At 44.6% G+C, this 13,356-nt stretch overlaps 1 protein-coding gene across 27 annotated transcripts in view; it reads left to right on the top strand.

Annotated features, from left to right (window-relative positions):
* The window catches only part of Trpm3 (transient receptor potential cation channel subfamily M member 3), a 522,878-nt gene that overhangs the window by 413,041 nt on the left and 96,481 nt on the right, over positions 1-13,356 (top strand). For all 27 annotated transcript variants that reach the window (XM_085693719.2, XM_085693715.2, XM_085693717.2 and 24 more), the window contains 3 exons: positions 7,673-7,773; positions 9,038-9,172; positions 12,706-12,756. In XM_085693719.2, coding sequence (XP_085549845.2) covers positions 7,673-7,773; positions 9,038-9,172; positions 12,706-12,756 — 287 coding nt within the window. The remainder of the gene's footprint in view (positions 1-7,672; positions 7,774-9,037; positions 9,173-12,705; positions 12,757-13,356) is intronic.

Below are 13,356 nucleotides of genomic sequence, written 5' to 3'. Positions count from 1 at the left end.
AGCCATCCAGTCTTACCGAGGACTGAGGCATCTCCCTGAATGAAGGAATTTTTAGTCACTGTCCTAAGGAAGCCAGGGTTGTTCATCACTTGTGCCAATTCAAACTGTCATCCAGGACGATCCTTGAGTGATGCATTTTCAATTTTTTGAAAATCCAAAATTCAGTAACTTCATGTTTTTATTTGACATTTACCTAATTACATTCAGGCCTGTTGCTCACCTTGACCTCAATCGCGCCTCCTTCCGTGGTCTCCTGTTCAGGCTTGTGTTACCATTGACTTGGGTCGCATGCAAATTTGTGACATATAAATGATGCAGGGAATTACTGAACCATTAGAATATGTTCTCAACGACCAGCGGACCAGCTTAAAGAAGCAAAGTGAATTCTCTGTGTGTGTGTGTGTGTGTATCTCTCTCTGTGTCTCTTCCTCTCTCTTTTTGTGCCTCCCTCTCTTCTCCCTCCAGATATCTCTCTCCCAGATAAATATTAAGTTGATATAATCTTTATTTAAAAAGAATTTATTTAGAAAGAAAGAGCACGGATGATACTGAAATTTGGCTCAGTGTATCAGAGCACTCGTTGATCTTGTAGAGGGCAAAGGTTCAATTCCAAGCACCCACGTGATGGCTCACAACCCTCTATAACTCCAGTTCTAAGGGATTTGACACCCTCTTCTGACCTCCACAGGCACCAGGCATATGCATGGTATATATTGGCAAAACACTTGTACACATTAAACAAAATAAATAAATCACTTTAAAAAATTTAGAGAAAACATCATGGAGGCTAGGATCCTCAGAAAACTCAGACCAGATTGACTGTGTGATGTGGCTATCCCAGGGCCAGGTGTACATCAGAAAGAAAGGAAATCAGTACAGCAAAGAAACATCTCGATTCTCGTGTCTATTGCAGCACCATTCACGATACTCAGGGCAGGGACTTAACTCAGATGCTCATCACCAGGTGAATGGCTAAAGAAAATGTAGTGTCGTTGTACAGAATGCAACAGCATTAATCAGAAAGAAACAAAGAAACATGCCCCTTGCAGCAACACGGATGAAAGTGGAGGACACTGTGCTAAGTGAAAATAAACAAATAAATCAAGCACACAACAGCAAATACTGCAAGTCCCTCTTAGATTTGGAAACTAAACACTGACATCACAGAAATGGACAGATAAATAGTGGGGGAGAAGAAGGGAGTGGAGGTGTTAATGTATTCAGGGGTACAGTCTGTTAAATGCAGTAACTGTATTGTAGAACTATAGGACAACTAGGGTTGACAACTGACTATATTTTTGAAATAGATAATAAAGGAAATTTTGAATGGTCTCAATGCACACACACACACACACACACACACACACACAAATGTTCTCTGATGGTCTCTGCCTGTGATTTTGATTTTATCCATACAATGTCCGTGTGTCTAAATGTCACAAATAGTCCATAAATGTACACTTACAGTGTCCATTAAATAAAAAATAGACGGGAAATAAGAAGCAATTATAAAAGGACACCTTCCAAAGTCAATCCCAGGGAACCCTCACTTTTTTTTCCTCTGCAACTTAGTAACATACATTTTCACAAAATTCAGTTACCCTGGTATGAGTTTGTAATCCATGTTGCTGTCTAAGAAGATAAATGATTTTCTTAACAGAAAATTCTGTGTAGGGGCGTAAATGGAAACTTTTTATAATTTAATAAAATTACTTTCAAAAAAAAAAAGAAAATTCTGTGTAAATGAATTAGGCATTATTTCAAACAACCATCAATTCATTCCAAGAATGTGATGTATACTAAACCCATCCACTTGTGGGCACCAGGCTCAGACTTGTGAAGGGAGTTCAACCCAGAGCTCTTAAGGAGTTTGTTACCCAAAGGGTGATCCCAGGACAGGTGCAGTAGCATTTCCTGAGAGCCGGTTAGATGCACAGACTCAGGACTGGATGGACCTCAGTGTGGAGCACTTGACTAGCCCTGGGTTCCACCTCCTTTCTCACAAAAAGAAAAAAGAAAAGCAAAACCTCAGACTTCAGCCCTGAGCTCCTGGGTCAGACTGTGGAGGTGAAACAACCGGGGCCTGCAAGGGCGGGCCAGGTTAGACACGCATGCGCAAACTGGAGATGGCTGAAGCTGTCCTCTGGGGAACACTGTCTGCATTCATCACTTTGGCCTGTGTGCTTATTTTTGTTTGTTTCCAATGCCTTATTTATTTTTATTTTTATGGGCATTGGTGTTTTGCCTGCATGTACGTCTGTGTGAGGGTGTTGGAGCCCCTGTAGGAAGTTATAGGCAGTCGTAAGCTGCCGTATAGGTGCTGGGAATTGAACTGAGGTCCTCTGGAAGAGGACCAGTGCCATTAACTGCTGAGTCATCTCTCCAGGGCCATTTGTTTGGTTTCAAGATGGGACTCACCCTATAGCCTAGACTAGTCTAGAACTCACAACGACATTTCTACCCCAGTCTCTCAAGTGGTGGAATTATGGAATGAGCCACCATGTCTGGCAGTTGCCTAAAAGAATCTCTCTCTTTGCATTCTTCTACATGTTGACATCCAGTTATGCCAGCACCATTTGTTGAAGATTCTTTCCTTTTTCCATTGTATAATTTTAGCTTCTTTGTCAAAAATCAGGTGTTCATAGGTATGTGGATTAATATCCAGGTCTTTGATTCGATTCCATTGGTCCTCCTGTCTGTTTTTCTGCCAATACCAAGTTGTTTTCACTACTGTAGTTTTATAATAGAGCTTGATGTCAGGGATGGTGATTCCTCTGGAAGTTCTTTTATTGTACAGAATTCTTTTGGTTATTCTGGGTTTTTTGTTTCTTCATATGAAGTTGAGTATTGTTCTTTCAAGGTCTGAGAGGAATTATGTTGGGATTTTGATGGGGATTGCATTGAACGATGCTGGCATTCAATTCAAATGGATCCATACCTGTACCCATGCACAAAACTCAAGTCCAAATGGATTAAAGACCTCAAAATAAATCTGACCACACTGAACCTGATAGAAGAGAAAATTAAAGTAGCCTTCAATGCATGGGCACAGGAGACCACTTCCTAGATATAACACCAGTAGCATAGACACTGAGAGCAACAATAAATATACGGGACCTCCTGAAACTGGGAAGCTTCTGTAAAGCAAAGGAAAAAGTCAATAAGACAAAAAAAGCAGACTACTAAATGGTAAAAGATCTTCATCAACCCCACATCAGACAGAGGACTGATTTCCAAAATATATAAAGAACTCAAAAAATTAGACATCAAAATTCCAAATAGTCCAATTAAAAAATGGGGTACAGATCTAAAAAGAGAATTCTCAACAGAAGAATCCCAAATGGCCAAAATACACTTAAAGAAATATTCAACATCCTTAGCCATTAAGGAAATGCAAATCAAAATGACTCTGAAATATGATCTTACACCAGTCGGAATGGCTAAAATCAAAAACACCAATGATAGCCTATGCTGGAGAGGATGTGGAGTAAGGGGAGCACTCTTCCATTCATGGTGGGAATGCAAACTTGTACAACCACTCTGAAAATCAGTATAGCGGTATCTCAGAAAATTGAGACTCAACCTACCTCAGAACCCAGCAATACTACTTTTGGGCATATACCCAATGGATTCTCAATCATGCAACAAGGACATTTGTTCAGTTATGTTCATAGTAGCATTATTTGTAATAGTCAGAACCTGGAAGCAACCTAGATGCCCCTCAACTGAAGAATGGATAAAGAAAATGTGGTACATTTACACAATGGAGTACTACTCAGCAGTAAAAAGCAATGACATCTTGAAATTTACATGCAAATGGAAAACCATCCTGAGTGAGGTAACCCAAACCCAGAAAGATGAAGATGATATGGACTCACTCATAGGTGAATACTAGCTGTAAAGCAAAGCATAACGAGCCTATAGTCCACAACCCTAAAGAAGCTAAGTAACAAGGTGTACCCTAAGAAAAACATATATAGATCCCCCTGGGAAGAGGAAATAGACATGATCTCCTGACAAAACTGGGAACATGGGGGTGGGGATGAGGGAGGGCTGAGTGGAAGGAGAAGGAGAGGAGAGTGGAGAGGAGAGCTTGAGGAAATCGCATAGTTGAGATGGGGGAAGTCAGAGATGGAAAGCAAAGAAAGAGATACTTTGATTGAAGGAGCCATTATGGGGCTAGCATGTAATCTGGCACTAGAGAAGTTCCCAGGAGTTCACAAAGATGACCCCAGCTAAGACCTTAAGCATTAGAGGAGGGGGTGCCCTTACTGACCTTGTCCTGTAGTCAGATTGATGACTATCTTAAATGTTACCATAGAACCTTCATCCAGCAACTGATGGAGACAGGGCCAGAGACCCACAACAGAGCACCAGGCTGAGCTCCCAAAGTTCAGTTGATGAGTGGGAGGAGTAAGAATATGAGCAAAGAGGTCAAGACCACGATGGGTTCACCCACTGAAACAGCTTACATGAACTAATGGAAGCTTACCAACTTTGGCTGGACAGGGAAGGATCCAGCATAGGACCAAACTAGACACTCTGAATGTGAGTGACAGTTGTATGGTTGGGGCAGACTGTGGGGCCACTGGCAGTGACACCAGGATTTGCCCCTGCTGCTTGTACTGGATTTTTGGAACCCATTCTCTTTAAACAGACACCTTTCTCATCCTGGATATAGTGGTCCTTTCTTGGAGCAATGTGCCTTGCTCACTCTGGGGAGTGGATGAGGGTTGGAGTTGGGGGGGGAGGGGGAGAGGAGGGAGTGGAAACTGGGATTGGTATATAAAATTTTAAAAAAGATAGTTTGTTTTCTTTTTTAAAATGATAAATAAATAAAAGTGTCTCTCTCTCACACACACACACACCCTTGTGTGTGTGCTGTACACACTAATGTGTATGTGTGTTCATGTGCATGTCAGAGGTCAACACCAGGAATCTTCCTCTAGTCCTCTCCATCATCTTCCTCTAGTCCTCTCCATCTTCCTCTAGTCCTCTCCATCATCTTCCTCTAGTCCTCTCCATCATCTTCCTCTAGTCCTCTCCATCATCTTCCTCTAGTCCTCTCCATCATCTTCCTCTAGTCCTCTCCATCTTCCTCTAGTCCTCTCCATCTTCCTCTAGTCCTCTCCATCATCTTCCTCTAGTCCTCTCCATCATCTTCCTCTAGTCCTCTCCATCATCTTCCTCTAGTCCTCTCCGCCATCATCTTCCTCTAGTCCTCTCTATCATCTTCCTCTAGTCCTCTCCATCATCTTCCTCTAGTCCTCTCCATCATCTTCCTCTAGTCCTCTCCATCTTCCTCTAGTCCTCTCCATCTTCCTCTAGTCCTCTCCATCATCTTCCTCTAGTCCTCTCCATCATCTTCCTCTAGTCCTCTCCATCATCTTCCTCTAGTCCTCTCCATCTTCCTCTAGTCCTCTCCATCTTCCTCTAGTCCTCTCCATCATCTTCCTCTAGTCCTCTCCATCTTCCTCTAGTCCTCTCCATCATCTTCCTCTAGTCCTCTCTATCATCTTCCTCTAGTCCTCTCCATCATCTTCCTCTAGTCCTCTCCATCATCTTCCTCTAGTCCTCTCCATCATCTTCCTCTAGTCCTCTCCATCTTCCTCTAGTCCTCTCCATCATCTTCCTCTAGTCCTCTCCATCATCTTCCTCTAGTCCTCTCCATCATCTTCCTCTAGTCCTCTCCATCATCTTCCTCTAGTCCTCTCCATCATCTTCCTCTAGTCCTCTCCATCATCTTCCTCTAGTCCTCTCCATCTTCCTCTAGTCCTTATTTTGAGACAGTGGCTCACTAAACCTGGAGCATCAGCAAGCCCCAGGGGCCCTCCTTTCTCTGTCACCCCACTACTCCAGGACTGGATTACAGGCACAAGCCACCATGCCTAGCTTTTATGTTTCTTCTGGGCATGGAGATCAGGTCCCCGTGGTGTAGGTGGTCCTTCTGTATTTTTGTTGCTTTCATTGGTTATTAAAGAAACTGCCTTGGTCTAGTTGATAGGGCGGAACTCAGGTAGGTGGGGAAGACAGAACAGAATTTTGGGAAGAAGAGCAAAGTCAGGCAGACGCCATGATTCTTCTGCCTGAGACAGACGCTATTTAGACTCACGCCCATAAGCCAAAGTCAGGTGGCGATACACATTAATGGAAATGGGTTAAACCAAGATGTGAGAGTTAGACAAGAAGAGGCTAGATATAATGGGCCAGGCAGTAATTAAATTAATACAATTTCTTTGCAGTTATTTCGGGGGTTAAGCTAGCTGGGCGGCAGGACACAGTCCGCGACTGCTCCTACTACATCCCCGTACATGTTTAGCAAGCACTTCACATCTCTCCAGTCCTGTTTGTCTTAGTCTTAGCATCAATATTGCAGAGTCCAGAAGAACAAGGCATGGGGTAGACATAAATAGAGACATGCGGGCCAGTAGGTCTCTGCCTCTGCAGCACATTGGAAACATCTGAGGGCTTAAGACACTTCTTCAAGCAATGTCTCTGAATTGGTATAGGTACTGGCATAGTGATAATGTAAAGATCCTCTGGTAATTCTGACAAGTGGCAACAGGTGAGAGTCACATACATTCATAGTATGGTGAGCAGGAAGTGGATCCTTCTGTTGAGTCTAACCTTCCCAGCTGGGCAGAATTCCCAGTGACTGGCTCTGGCTAGAATCTCACTGCACCATAATGAATGCTTCTGTTATTCCGTGTTAGGATCTGGGTGACCTTCCGCTGTCACTCTAGCATAACTGGACTTGAGCATCATCACAGGTCCAATACAGAGAGCAAGAGCCAATGTCCAGTATTCCTTGGGACATTCCTTATCTTAACATGGAGAAAGCCCTAAAAGTTTGCCAAACATGTGTTCAATTTTCAAGTTCTCTGACTCAGAGGAGACTACTTCCCCGGCTAATAGTAGACTCAGTAGAGTAAAAATGTACCGGGATGCAGTGAGGCCTCTTCCTCCATACAAGGATGTCAATAAGGTGTAGGGGGGGAAACCATTGGCATGTGAATTCACTCATAGAATCACATTTCAGACTCGCAGCATCTCCTTTGAATAAAATAGGATAATTCTTATTTCTCCCATTTCAAAGATGACAGAAGAGTGACGTATAGAGGTCCCAGCCACAAGATGGGTGACAGAGGTTGCAAGATATTCCTGCTGCCTTCTAGGCTGCACCTGTGCTCAGCTACGCAGTTCCTGAGGGTTGCGTGTGTGGACTGCATGCTTCATCCAGACTGCCTGCCACAGTGAAGCCTTCTGTAGAGACACAAATGTCATCTCTGCTTCTAGCCACACTTGACTGTTGGGGGCTGAAATGTAACGAGGGCCAGGCACACACCTCTTATCCCAGCACTCAGGAAGCCAAGCTGGGAATATCCATGAGTTTAAGGCCAGGCTGAGCTACATATTGAGACCCTGTCTTAAATAAACAGACAGACAGGTGATGAATGAATGAAAGAATGAATGAAATCATGAAATTTTTCTACGGTGCACAGGAAAGTACCGTGACAAAGAAAGATCCTCCCCCACAGTATCAATGGAGTCACACAGCTACTTAGCTTGCCCTTGGAGAAGAAGGATCTTTGGAGGAGTGGCTGAGAGACTCTTCTTGGCATGACTAACCACTGTTTCTCTCTCCTTTCTTTTTTTCTCCCACTTTGCACAGGAGCCAATGCATCTGCCCCAGACCAACTGAGCTTGGCTTTAGCCTGGAACAGAGTTGACATCGCTCGCAGCCAGATCTTTATTTACGGGCAACAGTGGCCGGTAGAGTATACATCGTTACCCCTGAAAAGCCCACGTGCTTGGCAATGATATTTAAGGAACCTCTGAAAGAGGCTCAGAAAATTGGGGCGGATGTGGGGGGGAGGAGCAATCACCCTTTGCTTAGCACTACACGGGGCTTGGGCGCCCTTCTCGCGTTTGGGGACATGCTGCCACCTAGTGGAACATACAAGTAAGCGCACATCAACCTTTCCCGGGCTCTTCTCAGCAATTTTCAAATGCAAATCCTATTTTTATTCTATCTTTAAAGATACAGATAAGATAACATTAAAATAAAGGCAGGAGAGGATTTGTATGTTACTGGTTATCTTTCAGGAGAGCAGAAGGAGGAAGCTGCCGCCGCCAAATGCTGGCATTCATGCTGGTTTGCTTCTGGGCCAGGCCTCTGTGTGCAGGTACCATCTGGTCCTGGTGGCTGAACACAGGTCTGCCCTATACCCGGCACAAGTGAACCAAAGCTTTATATAACTGTCCGTAGCTTTTTTTTTTCTATTGCTTGGCTGCCAAAAATAAGAATTTGGGAAATGGGATGTACGCACCCACCCACGGGTGCCAGCCCAGCAGCAGCCTGGAAGTAAGGATCCCCAAACCTTCCATTCCCAGAAGCTCTGGCCACAGCTGAGCACCTGTCTTCACGGTGATCAGGGACTGCTAGTTGGGGGCATATTTGTCAAGGAATCTAGACGTTGACAAAAAAAAATAATAATAAATGAAAACTGTAAAACGAATACAAATCCCAGTCAGTGCTCCATCTAGAAAATATATTGTTTTAGTTAAGTGGACCCGGTTTTTCTCTGGAGTGTCCATTTGTACCCAGAGATTCAGTGCCTATTGGACCCTCGGCTCTGTTTACCTGGGTTCCTATCCTTAAGTCATCCGGGGCCCTCATTCAGAGCCTACGGAAGAAAAAAAATTAAGGGAGGGGAGCGTCTAGCATTGCCTGCATAGGCATTACAGAACCCAGAGAATCTGGCAGGAGGAAAACCTGGGGTCCTGAAGCTCCAGAGTAAGAGATTTAGGGGAGAAAGTAGCTTCTACATCTGTAAGTCCAAGAGTGGCGCGGGGGGGGGGGGGGGGGGGGACGGCGGGGGCGGGGCGGGGGTGAGAGTCAGAGGCGGGGACCGGTTCTCTCTGGTATATCTGGAGATTTTCACAGGCCCCCAATCTGTTTCAAGCCCTCTGGGTTAGCACGGAGGAACTGCTCTTCTCTGCTCTGGGCAGACTAACTGAAGGTCTTAAATTACAGGTAGGGTCCCTGGAGCAAGCCATGCTGGACGCCCTGGTTCTGGACAGAGTGGATTTTGTAAAATTACTCATCGAGAATGGAGTAAGCATGCACCGTTTTCTCACCATCTCCAGACTAGAGGAACTGTACAACACGGTAGGGCCAAGCTAAGATGCCTTCCAGCTTCCGTTCTTCTCTTTGTCTGCCTTCTCCGGCCTTGCCCCACCCACCCCCATGTCTGTGATTCTTTTCCTGTCTCTCCTGTAATGCATGGATCGCTCCTCCCATGCCCTCCTCCCTGGCACCTGGATAACCTACAGATACCAAGTCACCACGACTTCCCTTGTTTTAACTGCTCAGTTGTCAGCATCTTAGGCAAAAGGGGACATGATCATCAGAGGCCACTGTTCTCAGATTCTAACACAAAACCACCAGCAAGACTCTGTTGACCAGAGCTCACGGATTCCATAAGCCTCGGGGGTATTTGAGACAAATATGGCAGAAGAGGGTTGGTTTCGCACCAAAGCAGGCTGATTAAGTATTCTGTGTCATTATGTCAGCCTCAGAGTGGTGAAGTTCATTTTTCTCACGATAGTATAAAATACCTTGGAGTCCAAAAATGTTTTGTGATGGTTGTGGTTCTTTGCAGCGGAATTCATCAAAAGAGCCACCCAAGTTTGAAGAACTGGTGCTGTTTTTTGCCATTTCACAGATGAGAAAACTGAGGTGGTCCTTAGTCTGTTTGTGCTGCTACGACAGAATACCTGAGGCTGGGTAATTTATGAAGAACATAAATTTCTTTCTCACAGTGCTAGAGGCTGGAAGTCAAGACCAAGGGACCAGTAGGTTCATCATGCAGTGAAAGCCATTCTCCCTTTCCGGAATGCATCCACTACAAGAGACAGACACAGTCCTCTTAGGGCAGAAAGGTTGGAGGTACGAGAGTGGGGACCATCTTTTGTCTAGACCTCAATTCCACTTACAAAGTAGGTACCCTACCCTTGTGACCCAATCACCTAGAGTCCCACCTCTTCACACTGCTGTACTGACATGAAGCTCAACATGAATTTTGCGGTCCCAAAAGTGTAAAGTATAGACGGGGTCTAAGGAGTACTTTATCGAAGGTCCTAAGTCTCTAAGAAACAATAGAGAGATTCCAGTAATTAACCCCAAGCCTCTTCTCAGTTTCCTTTCCATGCTCTGGCCACAATGTCTATACTGGTACCGTGCATGCAACACGTTATAGACAGTTCCTCACCAAGAGGCAGGAAACAGATAACACCAGTGTGTTTCATCTCAGTCCGCTAGAGGAGGGAAGCCGGCTGACAGAGGGGACCCAGGCTTCTGCTTTCCCTGCAGGCTTGTCTTGCCTCAAATCACTGAGACTTACAGTGAGAAATAAATACACCTGGGCATCACGACTCATCAGTTAGACAGCGTTGGGGTGGAAAGTTCATTTCAAAGCCTAGGAAAGCCAAAAAGAATGTGAAAAACCCTGGTCCCGGACCTTAGGTCAACAAGTTTCATTACTCCAACCAACTGACGGTGGTCACCTGCAGTTCCATGTTGAGAAAAATTATGAGACAGTGAATGGTAACAGTAACACTAATGTTATCTGTCTCTTACTGAAAGCTGAGCACCGTTTATTAACTTTATAAGGAGGCATCGCATCATTTAATCCTCAAGTAGCCCAATCAGAAGAAGCAGTGTCGTTCTCCTCTTTGTAAAGAGGAGAAAACTGTGTCCCGGGAAGCTCTGGGATCCCTCGACACACACCCAGGCTTGGGGCCAGGAGCCTCAAGCCCAGAGCATTCCCCAGTGTTTCGGATTCTGCAGTCATATTGTCAGATTTAGAAAGTAGCTACCGCACACCAGCAGAATTTGGTTTTCAGATAAGCAATGGGTGTTAGCATAAATATAGTTGTCCTTCATAGCTCATAGGAGTCGTCCTAGGAGTTAGCACAGAAGAAAACGCCACCTGCAAATGCTCACATTCCTTATCTAAATGACATCAGATTTGCATGGAACCTACACACATCATCCATTTTTTTTCAAATAACCTCTTTCTGGAAGCTAATAATGAAGCAACTAAATCAGGACCGTTACACTCTCATGTACAATACCCACTACAAGGTGAATGCCTTAGAAACAGTTATTAGCCCGTGTCTTCTAAAGCAGTGTTTCTCAGCCTGCGGTTGGTGACCCGATAGGAATTGCGTATCAGATATTTACATTACGATTCATAACAGTGGCAAAATTACATCTATGAAGTAGCAACAAAATAATTTTATGCCTTGGGTTCACCACAACCTTAAGAGCTGTATTAAAAGGTCACAGCATTAGGAAAGTTGAGAACCACTGTTCTGAGGAAAGATAAGAAACCTACCTGTACATATTCAATACACACACAATTTCTCCCAAATGTTTTCAATCCAGTGGTGGCCTCAACAAATACAGACATCATGAGCATGGAGGGCTGACTATATATTATATTCCCAGTATCGCATGGGGCATCATTGCTCTTCTGAAAATCAAATTTCATTGGGATTCCGTGCTTTACTCAGCATCCCTACTCCTGAAAGACCACAGAATAACAAATCACCTACCTTTTTCTGTTCTTTTTTTCAGTTTTTTAAGACAGGGTTTCTCTGTAGCTTTGGAGCCTGTCCTGAAACTAGCCCTTGTAGACCAGGCTGGCCTTGAACTCACAGAGATCCACCTGTTTCTGCCTCCTGAGTGCTGGGATTAAAGGTATGTGCCACCACTACCCGGCTTCATCTACTTTATCCTAAGCCTCGATGCATCCATACCCTTTGCTGACCTCTTCTTCCCCAGCTAGCTTATTACCTTCCTTAAGTCAGATGCCAGGGAGCTGTCGCCAAACTATGAAGCCAGTCACTATTTCTGTCCAGCCTGGGAGCTAAGGATGACTTTCTTTTATATTTCATGGTTGAAACAACCAAAGAAAGCCACAATACTCTATGACATGTTAAAATTTATGAAATTCAGTCAGATAGAGCAGCAGCTGTGTGTAATCCCAGAACTCATAAGGCTGAGGGGGGAGGGCTGTGATTTTGAAGACAGCTGAGATTACACAGTAAAAAGCCCTCTTCTATGAAATTTGATTTTCTGTGACCATGAGTAAAGTTTTGTTGAAACCTAGCCAAGCTCACTTGTTTACGTACCGCCTGTAGCTGCTTTCATACAGTAATAACAGCTGAATAGATTTGAGAAAGACTGTATAGTCTACAAGCATTCACTACCGACTTTCTGGCCTTTTGCAGAGAAAGCTGGCCAATGCTTTTTTTGAGACAAGGTTTTTGATGACAGATTGGAAAACTACATTAAATCAAATGAAAGTGTTTCTATGGCAATGTGTCAAACCCTCTGCTTTGTCCTGCTGGGAAACTAGCTCTTTCCACACCACTTGGTCCAGGTATCTATTAGCTGGCAATCGCCCTGACAAAGTTTGAACCTACAACTTCAAATACGCTTTTCTGGAGAACATGTGATCCGAAATCCAGCCAGACTTGGTTTCAAAGTGACAGACACAACTGAGCAACTAGAACAAGGCCTAGCACCACGAGCCGCCCTCCACTAGCCAGAACCTTTCCTTCCAACTCCCTCCTGCCTCGTCACCCGGAGCCCCTGACTAGCAAAACTGTTTGATTGTTCTTTATCATTTTCAGAGACATGGGCCCTCAAACACATTGTACCACTTGGTCAGGGATGTCAAAAAGGTAAGAATCCTCTAGACCACAGGTCAGAGGCCCTGTCCCGAGTGCTCCCTGTGATAGACTGTACCTGTAATGCATGAGCTGCCCAGTCTCCATGTCCCTGCCAGCCCCCACCATCGCAGAACGGTGTATGTGCATCTGCTTCGTCGCTTGGGCACCTCTGCTGACAATGCCGCTGTGGTCCTTCCTTCGGTTGCCATGGTTTTAGATGCTTTCACTGAATGTAATGCTTTTCTATAGCAGACTCTAGGCTTTCCCCCATGCCAACGTGGATTTATGTCATTACCTACAGCTTGCCAAATGCCCGACACTGTTTGGGGGAGAAAGTTTCCATGATAACTTACCACATGAGGTGCCTTCCTGCCGGCTCCTCATGACATCCTATCTACCTCACATAATGTATAGTCAGGAGCCAAGACAAGGGGGCTCGTCTATGAAGTCCATCCTCCTAACACTTCAGTTTTCCAAACTAAACTTTATGCTCATCTGTTTGATTTTTTTTTTAAGCTGGTTGGCACAAGTGAGTTGTTCGCAGTTTGTGGAGGAGGCTGAAGCGTAAGGAGACGATGACTATATTCAATCACTAGTAACATGCTAACGTCA

This window comes from Myodes glareolus, chromosome 7, assembly GCF_982192425.1.
Source record: "Myodes glareolus chromosome 7, mMyoGla1.1, whole genome shotgun sequence".
Taxonomy (NCBI): domain Eukaryota; kingdom Metazoa; phylum Chordata; class Mammalia; order Rodentia; family Cricetidae; genus Myodes; species Myodes glareolus.
The sequence above is the reverse complement of the archived record's forward strand: the minus strand, read 5'-3'. Positions and strand labels throughout refer to the sequence as shown.